This window comes from Ipomoea nil, unplaced genomic scaffold, assembly GCF_001879475.1.
Source record: "Ipomoea nil cultivar Tokyo-kokei standard unplaced genomic scaffold, Asagao_1.1 scaffold3043, whole genome shotgun sequence".
NCBI classification, from domain to species: domain Eukaryota; kingdom Viridiplantae; phylum Streptophyta; class Magnoliopsida; order Solanales; family Convolvulaceae; genus Ipomoea; species Ipomoea nil.
The window spans coordinates 995,747-1,013,847 of NW_017619471.1; the positions used below are offsets into that span (position 1 = coordinate 995,747).

Consider the following 18,101-nt stretch of genomic DNA (forward strand, 5'->3'; position numbering starts at 1 on the left):
TTCCATCCTTAGTAACAATTCATTGAGAGCTTCTAACAAAAGTAATAAGTTTAGACAAGTAATTATGAATAATCACATCCGAAGATGATTAATTTATCCAAATTTTATTCATTGTAGCAACACAACACGACATTTCAAATATACATGTGTATATATATATATGCACATTTCACATTATTAGTAAACAAGATTCGAAACCTTAATTATTGGCATAAGAAATAATAATAAGGTTTGAATTGTACGTTTTCCTCATCAATTTGGAGCTCGCGAATTCCATGCAAAAATTATTGCACTCTAATAATCCGGCTGCCTCCCCAACCCCAAGCGTGCCTTCCGTTCACCAACTCTCCACGGCCGCCGCCGCCGGGGCCGCCTTTGGGTACCGTCACGATGAGCTTCCCGTCCACGAACGCCGCCCTAGTTAGCTCCGGCTGCGTGAACGCCGGCAGCCTAAACCGCCACGTGTCCAGCTTCATTTGCTCCAAAAACAATGCAACCGATGACGACCCCTCCTGATGACGACTATTATTCCTCACCACAATCTTGGTTATTCCGGGATGGATCTCCACCGCGTGGGCCCTCAAGCCGCCGCCGCCGCAGCCGTGCTCGGCAACATGGCCGATCTCCGCCACGAACCGGAACCCCTCGGCGTTTTCTTCCACAATCACGTCGTCATCGGAGCGGAAGGGCAACTCCAGAACCTTCCCGAACACGTGGGGCAACCTCCTCAGCCTCATCGCGGCGGCGCTGCCATCCATAAAACTCGCCGATCGAACCGTTAAATTAAACAAAGGATCGGAAAGGAAATGTTATATATATTTCAGCCTCGTAGCTTTAATTTATATAGATATAGAGGGCAGAAGAATAATATTAAGAATACAGGAGAATCCAAATCTCATCAAAAAAGGGTTTTCAGAGAATAACTTTTTCGATCATATTCTGAAAACTAACGATGCCGTGAGTAGCTTCTTCTTCAAGCTAAGCTATTCATCAATTCCAAATTGAATACTTATTTGTGACTGAATTTTTAAGCAAATAAAAAATTCTGAAAACCCCAAATTGATTTGAACATACATATACTTATATAATTCCTATATATGGAAATGCATGTGTGTGCTTTGCTTGTATATCTATCATTACAGATTTACAGATAGATATTTATAGGAAAATTATATTTTCCTTAAAGATGAATTGTTTTTGACATTTCTGAAATCATGGTGGTAAGAAGAAGCGGGTTGGGGTGGGGTGGGGTGGGGTGGGGCGAGTGGTGAGGCCGGAGGGCTCTGCAAAGGCATCAGCAAAATTTCAATCTTTATCTAATTAATAATGCTTTTTGATGGACCAAATTAAAACCTTTTGGGAGAATATTAATTAATTTGCAAGTTTCTTAGTCCGGTACATTAGAGCCTCACACAAATGTTAGGTTGCTGATATCTTACTTTTAGTGTGGAAATGATAAGAATTTAATGGGGTGTTTGGTTGACATTAATTACAATTCAATAATAATGTAATGGAATAAGGATTAAATAGGCCACTGAACTGCACACTAAAGTGCAATTAGGCCATCGAACTCAGAAATAATGCAATTGGGTCCCTGAACTACACAAAATCATACAATTATGTCCAAAATGACTAATTTATCGAAATGCTGGTTACTAATTTTAAAAATAATTTATAAACATATTTCAAAATAAAATAATTAATTTAATAAAAAAAAAAAAAAAAACACTAAAACTAAAGGCTTCGTTTCCCTGGCCATGGAGACGAAGCCTGCGGGAGACGATTCGTCTCTGGCAGTTCTAATTTTTTTTAATTTAATTAATTATTTTATTTCAAATTATATTTAAAATTTATTTTTAAAATTGGTAATCGCCACGTCAGCACAATTTCAGGTCAACATGTCATTTTAGACCTAATTGCATGATTTTGTGTAGTTTAGGGACCCAATTGCATTATTTTTAAGTTTGATGGCCTAATTACACTTTGGTGTGCAGTTCAGTGGCCTATTTGACCTAGGGATGTCAATTTAGCCCGAACCCGATGGGCCAACTCGAAAAAAACCGAAACCGACAGGGCTATGGCCCGAACGGGCTAGCCCGATAAAACACATTAGCCCAACGAGCCCGAAACCGATTAGCCCGATACCCGATAGGGCTAGCCCGAAATTAAAAGGGCTAGCCCGACAACCCGAACTATTGAAAACTATTCTTTATTATAGAAGTGATATGAAACCTAACATATATGGAATAATTATTATACTTTAAAATAAATAAATAAATAAATAAATAAATAAATATATATATATATATATATATATATATATATATATATATATATATTAAAACTTAAATTTTTAGTTTTATAAAATTTAAATCAACTTTAATCTAATATTTTGACTAAAAATTGATGAGCACGGAATTTTTCGTCCCCGCTAAATTTTCCGCGGGAACGTAGATAGGGACTATTTTTAATTTTTCGTTGAGGACGGAGATTGGGAGTATACTTCCCGCCCCGCCCCGCCCCGTTGTCATCCCTACTCTAAATATGGGTACTCACTTTCAGTTTCTAATTTTAGTTCAGATGGTTCAACCCGCCCGATTAGCCCGACAACCCGAAGTTTAGGGTTAGGACCAAACCGAACCCGAGAATAAAATATTAATAAACCGATTAGCCCAAACCGATTAGCCCGACAACCCGACAGGACTAGCCCGAAACCGAGTGGGCTGGCCCGATTGACATCCCTAATTTGACCCTTATTCCTAATGTAATTGTAAGAAAGGAGAAACGAACTTTATTTTTTTGTCAGAGGGAATTGCACCCTCAATTCAATGAATTGCAATTTGCAAGTCCCCCATATGGGAAAATGAAGAAAATGACATATGTGCTCTTAATTATTATTATTATTATTATTATTATTATAGAAGGGCATTTTAGTATTTATTTCACTTCTTCCCTTTCCATTCTCAATAATTCTATTATTTTCTACCAAACAATGTAATTTGAATTCGTACTTTGTTCCAACATTATTCTTTTCTCATCGAATTATAATTTTTTTCCGGAAAAATCACACTTTTGGTCCCTCAATTGTTGCTCGATCTGCAATGTGGCCCCCCACTGTCAATTTCATTCAATTGGGTCCTTCATACCTTTAAACCGTAGTCGATTTGGCCCTCCGGTCAGATTTCTCTCAAACTATAGTTAATACTATGGACATAAGTGTAATTTCGCTTTAGCCTCTTTACCCCATTCTTCAACAACGACATTTTACCCCAATTTCATAACCTAATTTCGCAATAGCCTTATTTCCCCTACATTTCACTCCCAAGCTGCGAACCTAATCTGCCATTAACGTAGCCATTCATCATACTGCTACGAAGAGGACGACGAGCCAATTTCACGACCATGTCTTCAAACAACTCCGGCGGTTCAGTAGAATGGATTCCAAAAGTACGATGTTGGTGCGGCAAAGTTGCTCCGGTAAGGATGTCCTGGAGTTATGCCAACCTTGGAAAGTGATTCAGAGCATGGCCACGCTATGGAGTACGTGTAAGCATCCTAAACGATTTTACTTTGCTATTATTAGGTTTTAGAATACTTAATTCGACTTCGTTAATTGATTGTGAATGTTAGGGGAATGGGAACTGTAGGTATTTTCAATGGTTGGACTCGGATTTCTTCTGAGCGTGTGTCCAAAGTGATTCGATGTCTATTGAAGAGGTTAGATAAGCAGGAGATCATAGTGAAATCCAAATGCTTCAAGCTGTTATTGAAGAAAAAAATGTCAACCTTAAGAAGAAGAATTTGGATTCCAAATTTCAATTTTTGTATGGTTTTGGATTTGCAATTGTTGTTGGTTTTCTTTGTTTCAAGCATTGGATGAGAAGTGTTGATCCAAGTGAAAAGCTTTTCCAGTTGAACTAAGATAGATTTGTAGCTTAATGGTAGTTTGTATTAGTTTTGAGTAGTTTGTAAACTGCCATTGTGTAAAAACTGTGATTGTTTATAATGGAATTAGTTTATTGGATTTGGCTTACACTGTGAACTGTAAGTGAATCTGAAAAAAAAAAAAAAAAACACAAATGAATCTGGGAAAAACCAAATACATGGAAAATTGAACTAATGAACTACCAAAATGAGTTGTAAGTGAATCTGGAAAAAAAAAAAAAAAAAACAAATGAACTGGACAAATACATGTAAACTGTGAGCTGTAAGTGAATCTGGAAAAAAAAAATAAATGAACTAAAAAAATACATGTAAACTGTGAACTAAAAGTGAATCTGGAAAAAATCAAATGAACTGGAAAATGAGCAAAATAAGCAAAACTGCCAAATGAGCAAAATAAACAAAATTGTCAAATGAGCAAAATAAACGGACTTCATAAACTGCATTTGTGTCTTACATTAACTGGGAAACTGCCAAAAGAACAAATGACCACTTGAGCAAAAATACATGATCACTTGTAATGAACATCTTGCCTACCAAACTGCCTAGCAAAAATACATGGTCACTTGCCAATGTTCACAAAATACAGCAATCAATTACTAATCAAAAATACAATCACTTATATATAATCACTTGCCAATGTACAAAAACACATAAAAGTACATTTTGTCTTCACATTTCCTTATGGTCACTTGTAATTTTTTTTCCTGGCCAATCTCTGAATTGCAGTTAAAGTTCTATACTTCTTTCCTCCTCTTGTCAGTACATTTTCAGTAGCACATGTACCTGTAACTTGTGAAGCAATAAAAGTAGACTCTTGTGGAAGTTGGTTGTTAAGTGGTTGAATCCCATTTCCAACTGCTTAGAACTAGGACTAGGACCATTAACTTCTACCTCTATTTCTTCAAACACAGTATCTGGACTATTAACTTCCCTCTCAGAGTGTTGTTCACTTGTCTCATCTCTGCCCTCATTGCGCTCATTCAATAGTGCATTATCTCCTAAAGACCTAGATAACTGTACTTCATAATCCCATTGATCATGATACATATGTTCAACATAAATGTCCAACTCCTTGTTTGTTGGAACCTCGCTCTAAACTAAGCATTAAAATATTTGCATCTGTGCTTAGTTTTCTCAATTCAATTTTTTTTTTTTTTTTTTTTTTTTTTTTGCATTTTTTCTACTCTTAACCTTAACCCAGAATTTGATCTTTTTATCACAGAACCTTAATTGTTTTACCATCCTCCTTAAATCCAGTAAACTTCCCTCATCAGAGTTGAAATAATCAAAATACTCCACAAAACCATCCCTATAGTCAACTTTTGGCTTCCAGAACAAATTAACACCAATATGCAGTTTAATAGTAAACACAGGTAGAGGAATCCTCACCAACATCTATAAAGCAGTAATTTAAATTAAAAGTCAATTTAACAGTTTTGCAGAAAGAAAAAACAAGGTCCATTCACAGTAAAATACAAGCACAGTAACCTAGAAGTACAGTATGGTCCATTCACAACCAGTACACTAACTACGACCCCCATGTGGGTACAACAAAGTAACGTATAACTACATCTTGTCCCCCAAAACCCAACATTGCACATGCGAAAAAGAAACATACAACCATGGTTCAAGTTCGGATATATACATTTATTAAACTAGACTAGAACTGGTCCCTACTAAGCAATAATCCCAGAACCCAACACATTGCACATGCTGGAATCTCTTTAAATAACACAAACAAGACAAAAATCAACTTTTCTACTGTGAAAAGTAAAGCATATGTGAGCTTCGGATACTTACACGTAGGAATTCTATTGGAACCATTAATCCTCCTACTAGTCATGCTCGTGCTCGTGCATCATCGTCCTCTTCGCAGCTTGGGGATAAAGGATTTAGGGGCAATAAAACGTTAATCACAGATTGTGGGTGAAACCTAAGCTAAGGCTGAAATGAAATGAAATTGGGGGTAAAATGTCGTAGAAGAATGGGCATAAAGTGGCTAAAGCGAAATTACACTTATGTCCATGGTATTAACTATAGTTTGAGAGAAATCTGATTGGGAGGCCAAATCGACTACGGTTTAAAGGTTTGAGGGACCCAATTGAATGAAATTGACAATGGGAGACCACATTGCAGATCGCGCAACAATTGAGGGACCAAAAGTGCGATTTTCTCTTCTTATTTTTCCCTTAATTCCGTCATTCCAACCAAATTGTTATATTTTCTGTTTAAATTTGTTTTCGTCATCATAAATGTCTTTACTCGGGTACATAAGAATCTCAAACAAATGTTAAGTTTAGGTAGGACCTTAAAAATGACAAAATACTCCTTCATAAATTTTAAGATAATTATATTTATAAGATTTGAACTCAAGAGTTTTGATTAAGTTAAAAGTGACATTTAATCTTGATTTACAATCTAACTCATCTAAATGTCATTTTTAAAATAAGTTCAAATTTACATTGGGCATTCTTCCACTCCAAAAACCAAGCACTCCACTTTTGCAAAAAAGTCCACTCCATTGAAGATGATGAGATGTCTATAAATATTTATAGAATATTAAATAGTAATTAAAAATGTTAATTACTATAAATAAAAATGAATAGTGTGACATTTGTTATAAATAGTTAAAGTAAAAAAGGTAAAGTTATTACTTTATTTATAAAAATGCTTGGAACATACTACTCCATATAAATTATTGGATATAGGATTTTTTTTTTTTTTTTTAACTTACAATGCAATCAGTAGGCAACTTGCAGCTGGTTTAAATAGAGAAAATGACATTTTTTCGTCTTTTTTATCTCTTAATTATTTACATATTCACATTAGTCCATCAATTATTTTAAAATAACAATCCCCCATTCTCTCCCTTTCTTTTTTTTGTTAAATGTTCATTTTGACCTTTAAAAATAAGGACAAAATATGTATTTCATTATTTTCTTCTCCAACAAATTATTGTTTATATGTGAAAATTAAAATATTTGTAAAAATGTGTAAACATCATTTGTAATTATAATTATAATTTTAAGCTAATGCTAGTAACATTTATAATTATAATTAATTAACATTAATGAATTATTCAAACAATGTCTTGTTCTTTTTCACATGTATTTTGATTCCTAATATAAACAATAATTTGTTGGAGAAAAAAATAAAGTAAATGCTTATTTTTAAGAGTAAAAATGTTTATATTTAACATAAAAGGAAAAAAAATTGTCACTTTTGAAATAATTGAGGGACTAATGTGAATACATGAATAATTCAGGAAAAAAAAAAAAAAAAAACAATATAAGCATATAATTCAGGGGAGAAAATGTCATTTTTCCTTATATATGATTTGCAATTCCTAATCACAATCCAGAACAGGTACTCCCCACATTGCCATTGCCACATATTCATAGCCTCAAAGGCTTTACAGCATTTTTTTTTTTTTTTTACCTATATGTACAAACAGCTATCACTCACTACACCAAGCTATCTGCTGAAATCCATTTATTATCTATAAGTAGCCTTGTGAATTATCAGCAAGATTCGATAAACCATCAATTCATACACAATCTAACAGTACAAGAAAGTCTTACTTCTGAGCCATAAGCATGTCGAGTACGCCATAAAACAGGTTGCCAAATGAAAAGATTGAGCACCTCAAGTGTCAAGACCGGTTGTGCGTATCAGAAGTCTCCTGCTGATGTGTCTGATGCCTGCGGCGAGATCGCCTGTGGCTTCTACCATGTTTTCGAGGCAATGTGTGGGATGCATCGGGGGATTGGTGATGAATCTCATCCGCGTTGTCAGCAGGCCCGAAAATACAGTCAAACGGGTCTGCATCGCCATCTGCACTCATCTGTAACAGTATAATAATGCATTCAGTTGGAGCAGAACGAGAACTCTGAACTACCTATGTGCGTTAGGTATGAAGTATCAAATAGACTCTTTCAGAAAACACTATAGTTTCAGTTTGCTACACTAACAGGCTGTTTGGTTGGAAGGAATTGAAATTCCTTTCCTACATAATTCTTTAACATGTCAAATTACATTGTTTGCTAACCAGCTTGGTTGGCGCGAATGGCCGTGCACTCTTGTCCCTTAAGAGAGGTCGGGAGTTCTAACCCCCTCCCGTATGAAAAAACCAATCTGGCCAGCACTTTGGCCCTTAATTGGGCCGGCCTGATGCAAACGGGGATTAGTCTGGGTATGGTACGGGCTTAAAGATGCCTCCTACAGTTAGAGCCTGCTTAGGACACCTCGTGGTCTGACCAAAAAAAAATTACATTGTTTGCTTGGCGGGAATTGCAATTCCCTCATTCCATGGAACTGAAAATCCTACCCCCCCCTCTCTCCAAGAATTGCAATTCCAAGCTAGATGGGAAGAAAAAATGTGTTGTACGGACAATCCTACCCCTCCCTCTTTACCAAAAAGTGAGTCATTATTATTATTGTTACATGGGTATTTTAGTCTTTATATCACTTCTTCCCTTTTCAATTCCCATATCTATCAAACACTTCTATTCCTGCCTATAATGACAACAACACATGCGCATAGGTGCTTTCAAATACTACAATGAAAAAAGCATGTGTAGTAGTAGTGATTGAGTTTCAAAAGGTAACTCACACCGACTTTCTTTTGCTCAAGATCAGATTTCTGGTTGGTCTTTCTTCTGGAAACAAAAGAATCCTCTCCGGCATTAGGTTTTTTCATATTATTCCCCTCCAAATGAGTTGCGTTCTCGTAAGAGTCTTCTCCTGTCCTTTGGAAAGAATCCAAATTTTCACTAAAGAAATTCCTTAAGCGCCACCTTTGTTTTGGCTTGTCCGGTGATAAATCATCGTAAACATTCTCAGAGATAAAATATTTGGAGACAAGTTGCATTCCCAAAGAATCATGTTGGTACTTTTTCACTATTCTGTAGTATTGGAACACTAAATCACTACACAGTTCAAGAGGGAAGATAAATACTATAATTGAAACGCACAAAAGACATTCAAAAATCAAAGAAAATAAAAACAATTCAGAAACATACATTCCAGCTAATTCTCTTTGCAACCGAGTTCCATGCAGTGAGAGACTCTGTTCAACACTTGATTCCATGGACTTGGAACATCTCCATAGGCCGAAAGAGATACCAACAGCTATGAGAAAATAACATTAATACGATAATAGAAAGAAACCTCCATGAAGGAATCAATTTTGGAATCACTCTCAAGTGATTTTACAAAGGAAAACATACAAAATATGTACACAAATACTTCAGTATGAACAGAGGCAGGGGGAGGGGAAAGCACTGTAAATTAGATAGATGCAGCAATAGCTTCATTCTATCCACCTTACCTACACATTTGTTTGAAAACTCCACGGCCTGTTTAGCCGTGCAGTAAATAAATACAATCTTTCAAAACTGGATGAAATAGAAATGTTCTATGTTGAAAGGTGATTGTTCTCCAAATTTGACAACAAAAAACTCCATTTTCCGATTCCCCACTAAAAAAAGAATGTGGAACTTTTCAATATGATGCTTTCCAAATTTTAAAAAGTAATTAAGTGGCCATTTCACTTGCTTTTTCCACATGAATATCATCATCTTCACCCAATTCTCCAAGATGTTTGTAGAACTTTCTAATTAAGTGAGTCAACTCCTTCACTAATTCCGTGAGAGTGTTGAACTAAAACCAACTGACACCCAAGACAACAGCATCGGAACCAATGTTACATGCTGATACAATACAGATCCTGGGCTGCCAATCTACTAAAATCTGCTAAAATCAATTTAGTTATCTTATTTCCTAGTTTATTAGTAGTTGCCTTTTTACTCTAAGTAACCATATTTTAGAATATTGTTTCCTTATGTCTTAAGCTTTTATAACTCCTATATATAGGGAGAATATTAGATTGTCTTAGTAAGTTGGAAATTGAATAAAATCAAAAGGAAGTTTCTTCCTCAAACTTCTCCCCAACTCTCTCTTCTCTCATTTTGTTTTCCCTTCTTCACGATTGGGAAGAACATAACCGATCGTTCAAACTCTGTCTCTCATAGGCCCATAACGAGGAGTATAACTCGTGAACATATCACATGCTGACTATATAAGCAAGAAAACACAAAGGAAAAAGAACAAAGAATAGTAGTTGGAAAACAAAAAGAAAAATTGGGTTTCTTGAGACCCAAAACTCCCTTATCCCTAATATTGGGATTAAAATTCTGCTTCCATTCCAAACTAAGAAGAGTAATAAGCTAAATAACTACTCCATCCGTCCCATTTTATATGTCTAGTTCGGTTAACGAGACTTGACTGTAGTCATTTTTAATTCAAATTTTCATAATATTAAGTTTAGTATTATTATACAAAATTTATATATTTAGAAACTACACTAGAAGTACTATTAAACACAAAAAATCAAATTTAAAAATAAGTAAAAAATACTAAAGAAAATAAACAAAGAAAAAAGAATTGGTTTGACTAATGAATAGTAGGACAGATAAAATGGGATAGAGGGAGTATTTAGTAGATCCCAAATAACTAACCTAAGTAATAAGCTAATAACTAATTAGTAGTTTCCAAATAACTAAACTATGTAATGTAATTGTAAAAAATAAGGCTTCTCCAATTACATGAACTTCCTATAAATAACCACCACGCCCCCATAATGTATCAGGCCAACCACGATCAACTGGCCACAATTGATACAACCCCCACGGCCCCACCCACAACCAGAGAAGACAGAACACTGCCAGTCTGCCACCCACCCACACCTGAACTAGTTTTTTCTACACGAAGAATAATCCAAATTTCAACAAGCTTCATTGTTTTTAAATTTGGAATACATACAAATTTCCAACTAAGAAAGTGTTATGTAATTTTGCAAAGCAAATAAAAACAGGAAAAAAAATGTTTGAAATGGAAAATGTCCACAAATACACAGATGTTTCTGTAAGAAAGAACCTTAAAGTTTTAATATGCTCTTGGCCACCACATCTTTATTTTCCTTTTCTATAAGTGTTGTCTAGAGAGGTATAATTAATCTCTCGATTGCATCTACTCATAACTATTTTGAAGATTACATGAATTAGTGCCAGGTAAAGAAGATGGACACACAAATTTATAAAGGTGAAATCTAACAATATGGACTGTAAATTTAGAATGGTGAAATACTTTAGGTGTTACCTGCTGCGATGTTAGCACGGAAAAAATTATTTAGCCTTCGAGTTACTGCAGAAAAATAAAGGAAAATCAAATAATTTAGCTAGGCGATTCACGAGTTGTATATACTGCAGGTGCAACAGAATACAAAGTAAAATGGTCATGCGGAGAACAATACAAGAACGAAACCAGTTTGTAATTACGTAATAACTAATAATGATATGTACAAGGCTAGACTTGGTGGATCACACATACAAACACTTCACCTTATATGCCTGAATTCTAGTCTTTGAATCCATTAATCAGTGTAGAGAAAACACAGCAAAGGGCATCAAGTATACAGGATATAACTCATATAAGACATTTAATTCTGTGAATGCCAAACAAACAGATTTGAACTAATGCAAGAAAACTGTACATGAGTAGACCTCCTACTTATTTCTTGACCCAAAAATGGATTCTAATATTAATCTTCATAACCAAAATTAAAAGAAGGCATATCCAAGTCTTTTATTCAATGAATAACCAAACATATGTATGTAGAGTAAAAACCAATTTGGCTAGAACTAAAAATTCTAGGCTGGTTTAGATAATGTACCTAACCAACTAGCAATGGAACCAATACTCATGCCGATACCCAAATCCCTAATAGCATTGTTCCTCCAAGAATTTAGTACTTCTGCTTCTTCCCTTGTCACTGGCACCTACATTACAATTTGGAGTCAAATGACAGCATTTAGTACCCAAATACAAGAGCCAAAGAGGGGAAGATTAAACACATAAATAACAGAACCCAATCGACAGAAGTGTTGAAACGCACAAAACCCAGATCAAGAAAAGCGGAAAACTCCATCCAAAAAATGGAGTGCGCTCACAAAGATTCAATTGTTAAGCGAAAGGGGGTGGATTAACCTTCTGGAGACGGAGAAGTTCATCGGCTTCTAAGAGCGACATTATCAGTTGTTTCGGTTGGGCAGTGTGAAGTGTGTTGATGTATTTGGCACCGGTACTTGGGATTTTTGAAGTTGAAGAAAAGCAAGCAAGAATGCAAGCGGGTCGACAAATGAATTTTGGTTCGTTTTCTATCACGGCAAATGAATGGGAAGTGGGAAGCGGGTCGCCAATTCTAAGCCGGTAAATCTGTAATCAATCTTGGAAAAGGTACAAAAACCACGGGTATTATTCTTACTCCCAAACTCCCAAATATTACTTATTGAACTTAGAAACAAAATCATTGATATTATTCTTCTCAACATATTGAATCCCCAATCCCAACCCGTCAGAACAGTTGGGAGGATGCAGTCGTTATATCGTGGACTGCAGTGCATAATCGATTATGCATCACGCGTCAAAACGACGCTGTTTCTACAGTTATAACGGAGTGACATTACAGTATGTCTAAACCGACACTGTCTCACGTATTATTTTTGTATTATCAAATGAAGCTGCAGTTATATCAAAATGATACTGTAGTTGTGGTGAAATGAAACTACAGTATATATAAAATGAAACTGAATAACATTTCACATATTTGAGTGTATATTGTACAATGAAGCTGTAATCATATTGAAATGATCATGTAATTGTGTTTTAATGAAACTATAGGGTATATAAAATAAAATTAAATAACATTTTCACATATTTGAGTGTACAAATATTGAATGAAACTGTAGTTATATCGAAATGAAACTGTAGTTGTATTGAACTGAAACTGCAGTGTATACAAAATGAAACCGAAGAACAGAGTTATTTTTTGCGAAAATTCCATTTCTTTTCATTAAATAAAACGACGTTATTTTGATGCGCGGTGCACGATATAATTTGCCGGGAGGATGTAACTCAACTGAATCAACACACAAGGAGCCCCTCACTTTGAAAGGTTAGGAGACTGGATCCCTAGTCATTCTTCTCAAACTTCACCCCTATGACCAGTTGAGCTACCTATGCGGGCAAATCACGGATAATATTATTTTAACGATTGGTTAATTATTAAAAAATTTTAACTTTTATAATTCTTTTCAAAACATATTTTTAAAGGAAAAATTATATTTTCTCCCCTTTTAAATTATTCATGTATTTACATTAGCCCCTCAATTATTTTAAAAGTGACAATTTTTCCGATTTTATTTTAAATAGACACTTTTTACCCTTAAAAATAAATATTTTACTTATTTTTCCTCTCTAACAAATTATTGTTCATATGTAGGGATGACTATGATTCGGTTCGAATCAGTTTAACATTGTAGCAACCGAATAGAAATCGTAGAAACGATTCCGATTACGGTTCAAGACCGGAACTGTCGGTTCTGATTCCCAACTAGAAAAAAAAAATAAATGTAGAATTTGAAATATTAAAAAATAATAATAAAATTTGTACTAAAAAGAAAAAAGGTTCGAATCGGCAGTTCAAGCCGGAACCACTAGTTCATTCCGGTTTATCATTCCTCAAAATCATGAACCTGGAATTGATCCGCGGTCATATCTATTTATATGTGGGAATCAAAATAAATGCAAAAAAGAGCAGACACAATTTTTAAATATTATAAGAGTTAATTCCACAGAGGTCCCTTATCTTTGGTGACAATTCCAAATTTAGTCTCAAACTATCGTTTTTGCCATTTAACTTCTTATACTATTATTTTTTGGACACTTTTAGTCATTCTCATGACTTTTCCTATTTTTAGTAAGGGCATTTTTGTCTCTTCATATTTTTCTCAAGAAAGTAGGAATGACGCATGATAGCTCCCCCCGCACCTTCTCTAGATTAGCCCGATCGAGGCGGTGGGATCGCCTCTCCGACTCCAGCGCCTTGGAAAGCTCGCCTATCCGCACCTTGGCAGCCTCATAGGTTTCGATAAGAGCAGCCCAACGATGAACAACCTGAAAAATAAAGAAGTGAGGCAAGTTAGGCAGTACTCCAAATCAATGCACAAATGGAAAAGTTCGAAGGGGTGTACCTCGATAACATGAACAGAGGCCTCCTCCGCCCGAAAAGACTCCACGCTAGGAGTGGATGTCAAGTGTTGAAGCAGCGCCTGAGCTTGGGTGGTGTCCATAGAGTTGTGAGCGAGACTTGCCCGTGGTGGGGGTGGTAGTGGCCGAGGAGCAACGAGGGAGGTGGGCCCCGAGGTGGAGGTGGAGGTGATGTGCGCGGGAGGTACATTTTATTCAAGTAAAGAAAGACAAATAAGGTGTAGCAAGTGTAGACCTCCCAGAGTGGCGATGGAAAGTGCTAGCTCGGTCTCGGACAAAGACGTGGGGGAACCCACGGGATAGAGCTCGGCCACGGCCGAGCTGCAAGGCCCGACCTCGGAACTAGGAACACGAAGGAACTCAAAGGCGAACCCTCCCGAGCTCCCCGAGTCCTCCTCGGCTGAGGTGTCCATGTCCACCGGGATGGGCTCGAGCACATCTTCACGAGGGCCCGGGAGCCGAGGCGGGAGCAAGGTACCCGGTGTGAAACCCAAATGCACCATGTTCTCCTCGGTCAACATGGGTGCTATGTATAGGATGGGGCCCGGGTGGTGAAAGACGTAGACATGGTCTATAGGGATGGCAATTGAACCCGCTCCCGACGGGGAAAACCGACCCCCGCCCCGACGGGGACGGGTTCGGAGATTTATTTCGGGGAACGCGGGCGGGGATGGAGGAATTACCCAATCCCCGCCGAGGACAGGGACGGGGACGGGGACGGGGATTGCATTCCTCGCCCCGACCCCGACCCCGATCCCGCCCCGAATTTCCCGCTAATAAGTACCGGAGTAATAAATTAATAATATTAGATAGAATATATATAATATTAATAATAAAAGTTTAAAAATTAAAACAAAAGATAAGTAGATAACCGCTCATAAAGTCATAAGTCATAACCCTAACTCTCTATTCTCTAAGTCTGCCACTCTGCCTCTCATATTCTCATAACCCTAGTTTCTCCATTATCTCCATTCTCTCCATTCTCCAACCCTGAAGTACTCGCTGGAGTCGCCGCCTCCCTCTCTGTTCCATGACTTCCGTCGGCCACCTCCCTCTCTGTTCCGTCGCCTCGCCGCGACGCCGCCTCCCTGACTCCATCTCTGTTCTTACGGGTCTCAGGCTGCAAGTCTGCAATAGTGAAGGTAAATGAACCATTTTTCATTTCTGTTTAGTTATTTTAATTACTAATTAATAATTAGCATTTCTCATTTCTGTTTAGTTATTTTAATTACTAATTAATAATTAGCATAGTTCTCAATCACTGGTTCATAGAATGTATTACCATTTTTGTTTAGTCATTTCTGTAATTCTGTTTAGTTAGAATAATTAGCAATCACTGGTTCATAGAATAATTAGCATATTTTAATTTCTGTTTAGTCATTTCTGTAATTCAGTTTAGTTATTTTAATTACCATTTCTCAATCACTGGTTCATAGAATGTATTACAATACTGGTTCATAGAATGTATTAAAACAGTATACAAACTTGTATAAAAACTTAATCACTGGTTCATAGAATGTATTAAAATAATTACAAACAGAATTTCTTGTTAAACTAATTTTATTTTTTCATATATTATTACTTATTAGAATTGAAGGTGATAATTCGCATGTTGGCGTTTGTGACTCATTTACTGCAACGCCTGTGAATTCAAGAAACTCAAGCAACTAGCCCAACTGTTGAAGGTGAGCTTCTTGTGTATTTTTGTAGTTATTAAATTATTAAATTTACTTTTTGTTTATCTTATTATTTTGATTTTGCACTTGTTTATTTTGTTGCTTCAGAATCCGCTTCAGAAACTCAAGCAACTAGCCCAGTTTCTACCGTTGCTTCAGAATCCGCTTTCAGTACTAGTGGTAGATTGATATCGCCTCATCATAGCATACTCTGAAGCGATAAATTATTTTGAGGAAGAGTTGAATATTCAAAACTTGAAAATTGAAGTTTCGAAGTTTATTTTGTTTTGTCATGTACTAATGTAATATGTTTGGACTTTGGAGGAGTTTAAAACAATTTAAAGTGTTTGAACATTTTATGATTATTATTTATGTTAGAAAGTTGGAACTTTGTAAGTTTGCATATTTGTAGGGATTTTAGAGTTTGAATATTTTAATTTTATTAATCTATGTATTTTGATTAAGGATTCAAGGCTTAACAATATGGATTTGTAATAATATTAGTCTCTCTTTTTTTTTTTTTTTTAGAAAAATTAGTCTTTTTTTTAATAGGCATAAATAAAAAACGGGGCGGGGATTCCCCGTCCCTGAAAATTCCCCGTGGGGACGGGGATGGGGAATAATTCTCCATCCCCGTCGGGGAACGGGGCGGGGACGGGGAATGGGGAAATATTTCGGGGACGGGGATGGGGACCCCATTCCGCGGCCCCGCCCCACCCCGTTGCCATCCCTAATGGTCTATCAAGGTTTTACATCTTTGGGGGTCACGTGTTTTCAAAACTGTGTATTCCACGATGACATGAAAGGAAGCTCGGGGCCCACAGAGACATAGACAAACGCAGGTTTCCATTGGTAGTTAGAACTTAGAAGATTGGATGTTTTGGAAGGTTTTCATGTGGGTGCGGGCCGAAAAAGCCACCCACCCCTTACTTGCTCGACCCGAGGAGACTGTGACGTGGAAGAGGAAATTGAACAAGTCAAGATATGGCTCTACCCGGATTTCTTGACACCTAAGAAGGAAAGCTAGGACCACGAAGTGGGAATTCGGGACTAGTTGCCCCGGACTAATCTCGTAGTAATTGAGTAGGTCCACAGCGAAGGAACGAAGGGGGAATCGAAGGCCATACAACATGGATAGAACATGGATGCCGAAATGGTGGTCACTTGGGGGCTCCGTGACATTGTCACTTGGAAAAGGCGCCTCCATTTCGACACCCGACTCGGCACCCGACCCCACAATTTCCGTAGCCTTCCCCCATTGGTGAGGTGAGAGGTTCGCGAGAGTGGTGTGGGGGATGTTCAAGTCTAGGTCTGTGTATTCCACTGGCTCGGGGTCGGCAATTTGTAAGGGATAACCGTCCTCGGGGTATGTGTAGAGGTCGGTAACCTCGCCCTCGGGAGAAGGAAACTCGTCGGCAGAATTGGGGTCACTCATGCCGACTTCACTATCGCTTATGGAGTCGAAAACGCTAAGGTCGAAGCTTATGGACATGTGGGGGAGGACGTAACAACGGAAGAAAACGGGAGAACCCCGCGGTCTCGGCCGGAGCACCTGCCGGCAGTTTCGGCCGGAGGGTGGAGCGGCAGTGTCTCAGCCGTGGGAAAAACAGCACGACCAAGAAAGAAAAAAAAAAAGAGAAAGAAATGGCGGTCGGCCGTGAAAGGAAGAAGAAGAAGGGACTAGCCGACCACGGACCCGAAACTTGGCTTGAAGACCCGGGAGAGCACTTGTGACTTGGAAGAAGCTTGAGAGAATTTTTTATTGTGAATGGGGAGGTGTTGGCCGAAAATGGGAGGAAAAGGGGGATTAAATAGGGTGTTGGGAGAGTAAGGGGGGAAAAGAGGGGTTAAAAAGGGTTGACTAAAATTTGAAATTCAAAAAGGGGGATGTTGGGAAGAGAGAAAGTTGAAGGTGATGTGAGGAGAATTTGATGAGATTTGGTGGGATTTGATGTGGGAGATTTCTAAGGTTTTTTTATAGGGAAATGTTGCATTTTTGTAGGGATTCTAGTTCATCTGAAGAGAATTTTGCGGAGGAAGAGTTTTATTCGCGATAGAATTTTATTTGAACGAGGTCGTCCAATGTTGACCTCAAGGTGTTTTCGCCTAGAGGTCGGGTCGGTGTATGCATACTCTCATTCGTTGACGACTTCTCGCAGCGAAGAGAGTGGGGGACTCATGATGGATATATTATACACGAACCGACCCAGGGTAGCACCGCGGACCCGGAGCACCAAGGTAGAGCCTAAGACACCTCGGCCCTAGACGGCTCGGCCCAAGGCACCTCGGCTCGAGAGGTACCCTGGCCCAAGCCATCTCGAAGGTGGTGGGCTCGGGTGGAGTAGCTCGGCCGTACCCGAGCTCGTGTCATAA

The 18,101-nt window shown here is 37.7% G+C and overlaps 2 protein-coding genes across 3 annotated transcripts; both read right to left on the bottom strand.

The window, feature by feature from the left end:
* Positions 1–62: 62 nt before the first annotated feature.
* Positions 63–1,020, bottom strand: LOC109163830. The gene has a single exon (XM_019312544.1). The coding sequence runs from the start codon at positions 756–758 to the stop codon at positions 285–287; it is 474 nt and encodes a 157-aa protein (XP_019168089.1). The 5' UTR covers positions 759–1,020; the 3' UTR covers positions 63–284.
* Positions 1,021–7,245: 6,225 nt separating this feature from the next.
* LOC109163829 lies at positions 7,246–12,249 on the bottom strand. 2 transcript variants are annotated; one of them, XM_019312543.1, is made up of 6 exons: positions 11,992–12,249; positions 11,678–11,783; positions 11,104–11,148; positions 8,967–9,075; positions 8,564–8,849; positions 7,246–7,789 (listed from the first exon to the last, which is right to left on the bottom strand). In XM_019312543.1, the coding sequence occupies exons 1-6, from the start codon at positions 12,031–12,033 to the stop codon at positions 7,598–7,600; spliced, it is 780 nt and encodes a 259-aa protein (XP_019168088.1). In that variant the 5' UTR covers positions 12,034–12,249; the 3' UTR covers positions 7,246–7,597. The 2 variants fall into 2 exon arrangements, with proteins under 2 accessions (XP_019168088.1, XP_019168087.1); XM_019312542.1 differs by having other exon boundaries at positions 8,558–8,849; positions 11,992–12,246.
* Positions 12,250–18,101: the final 5,852 nt, after the last annotated feature.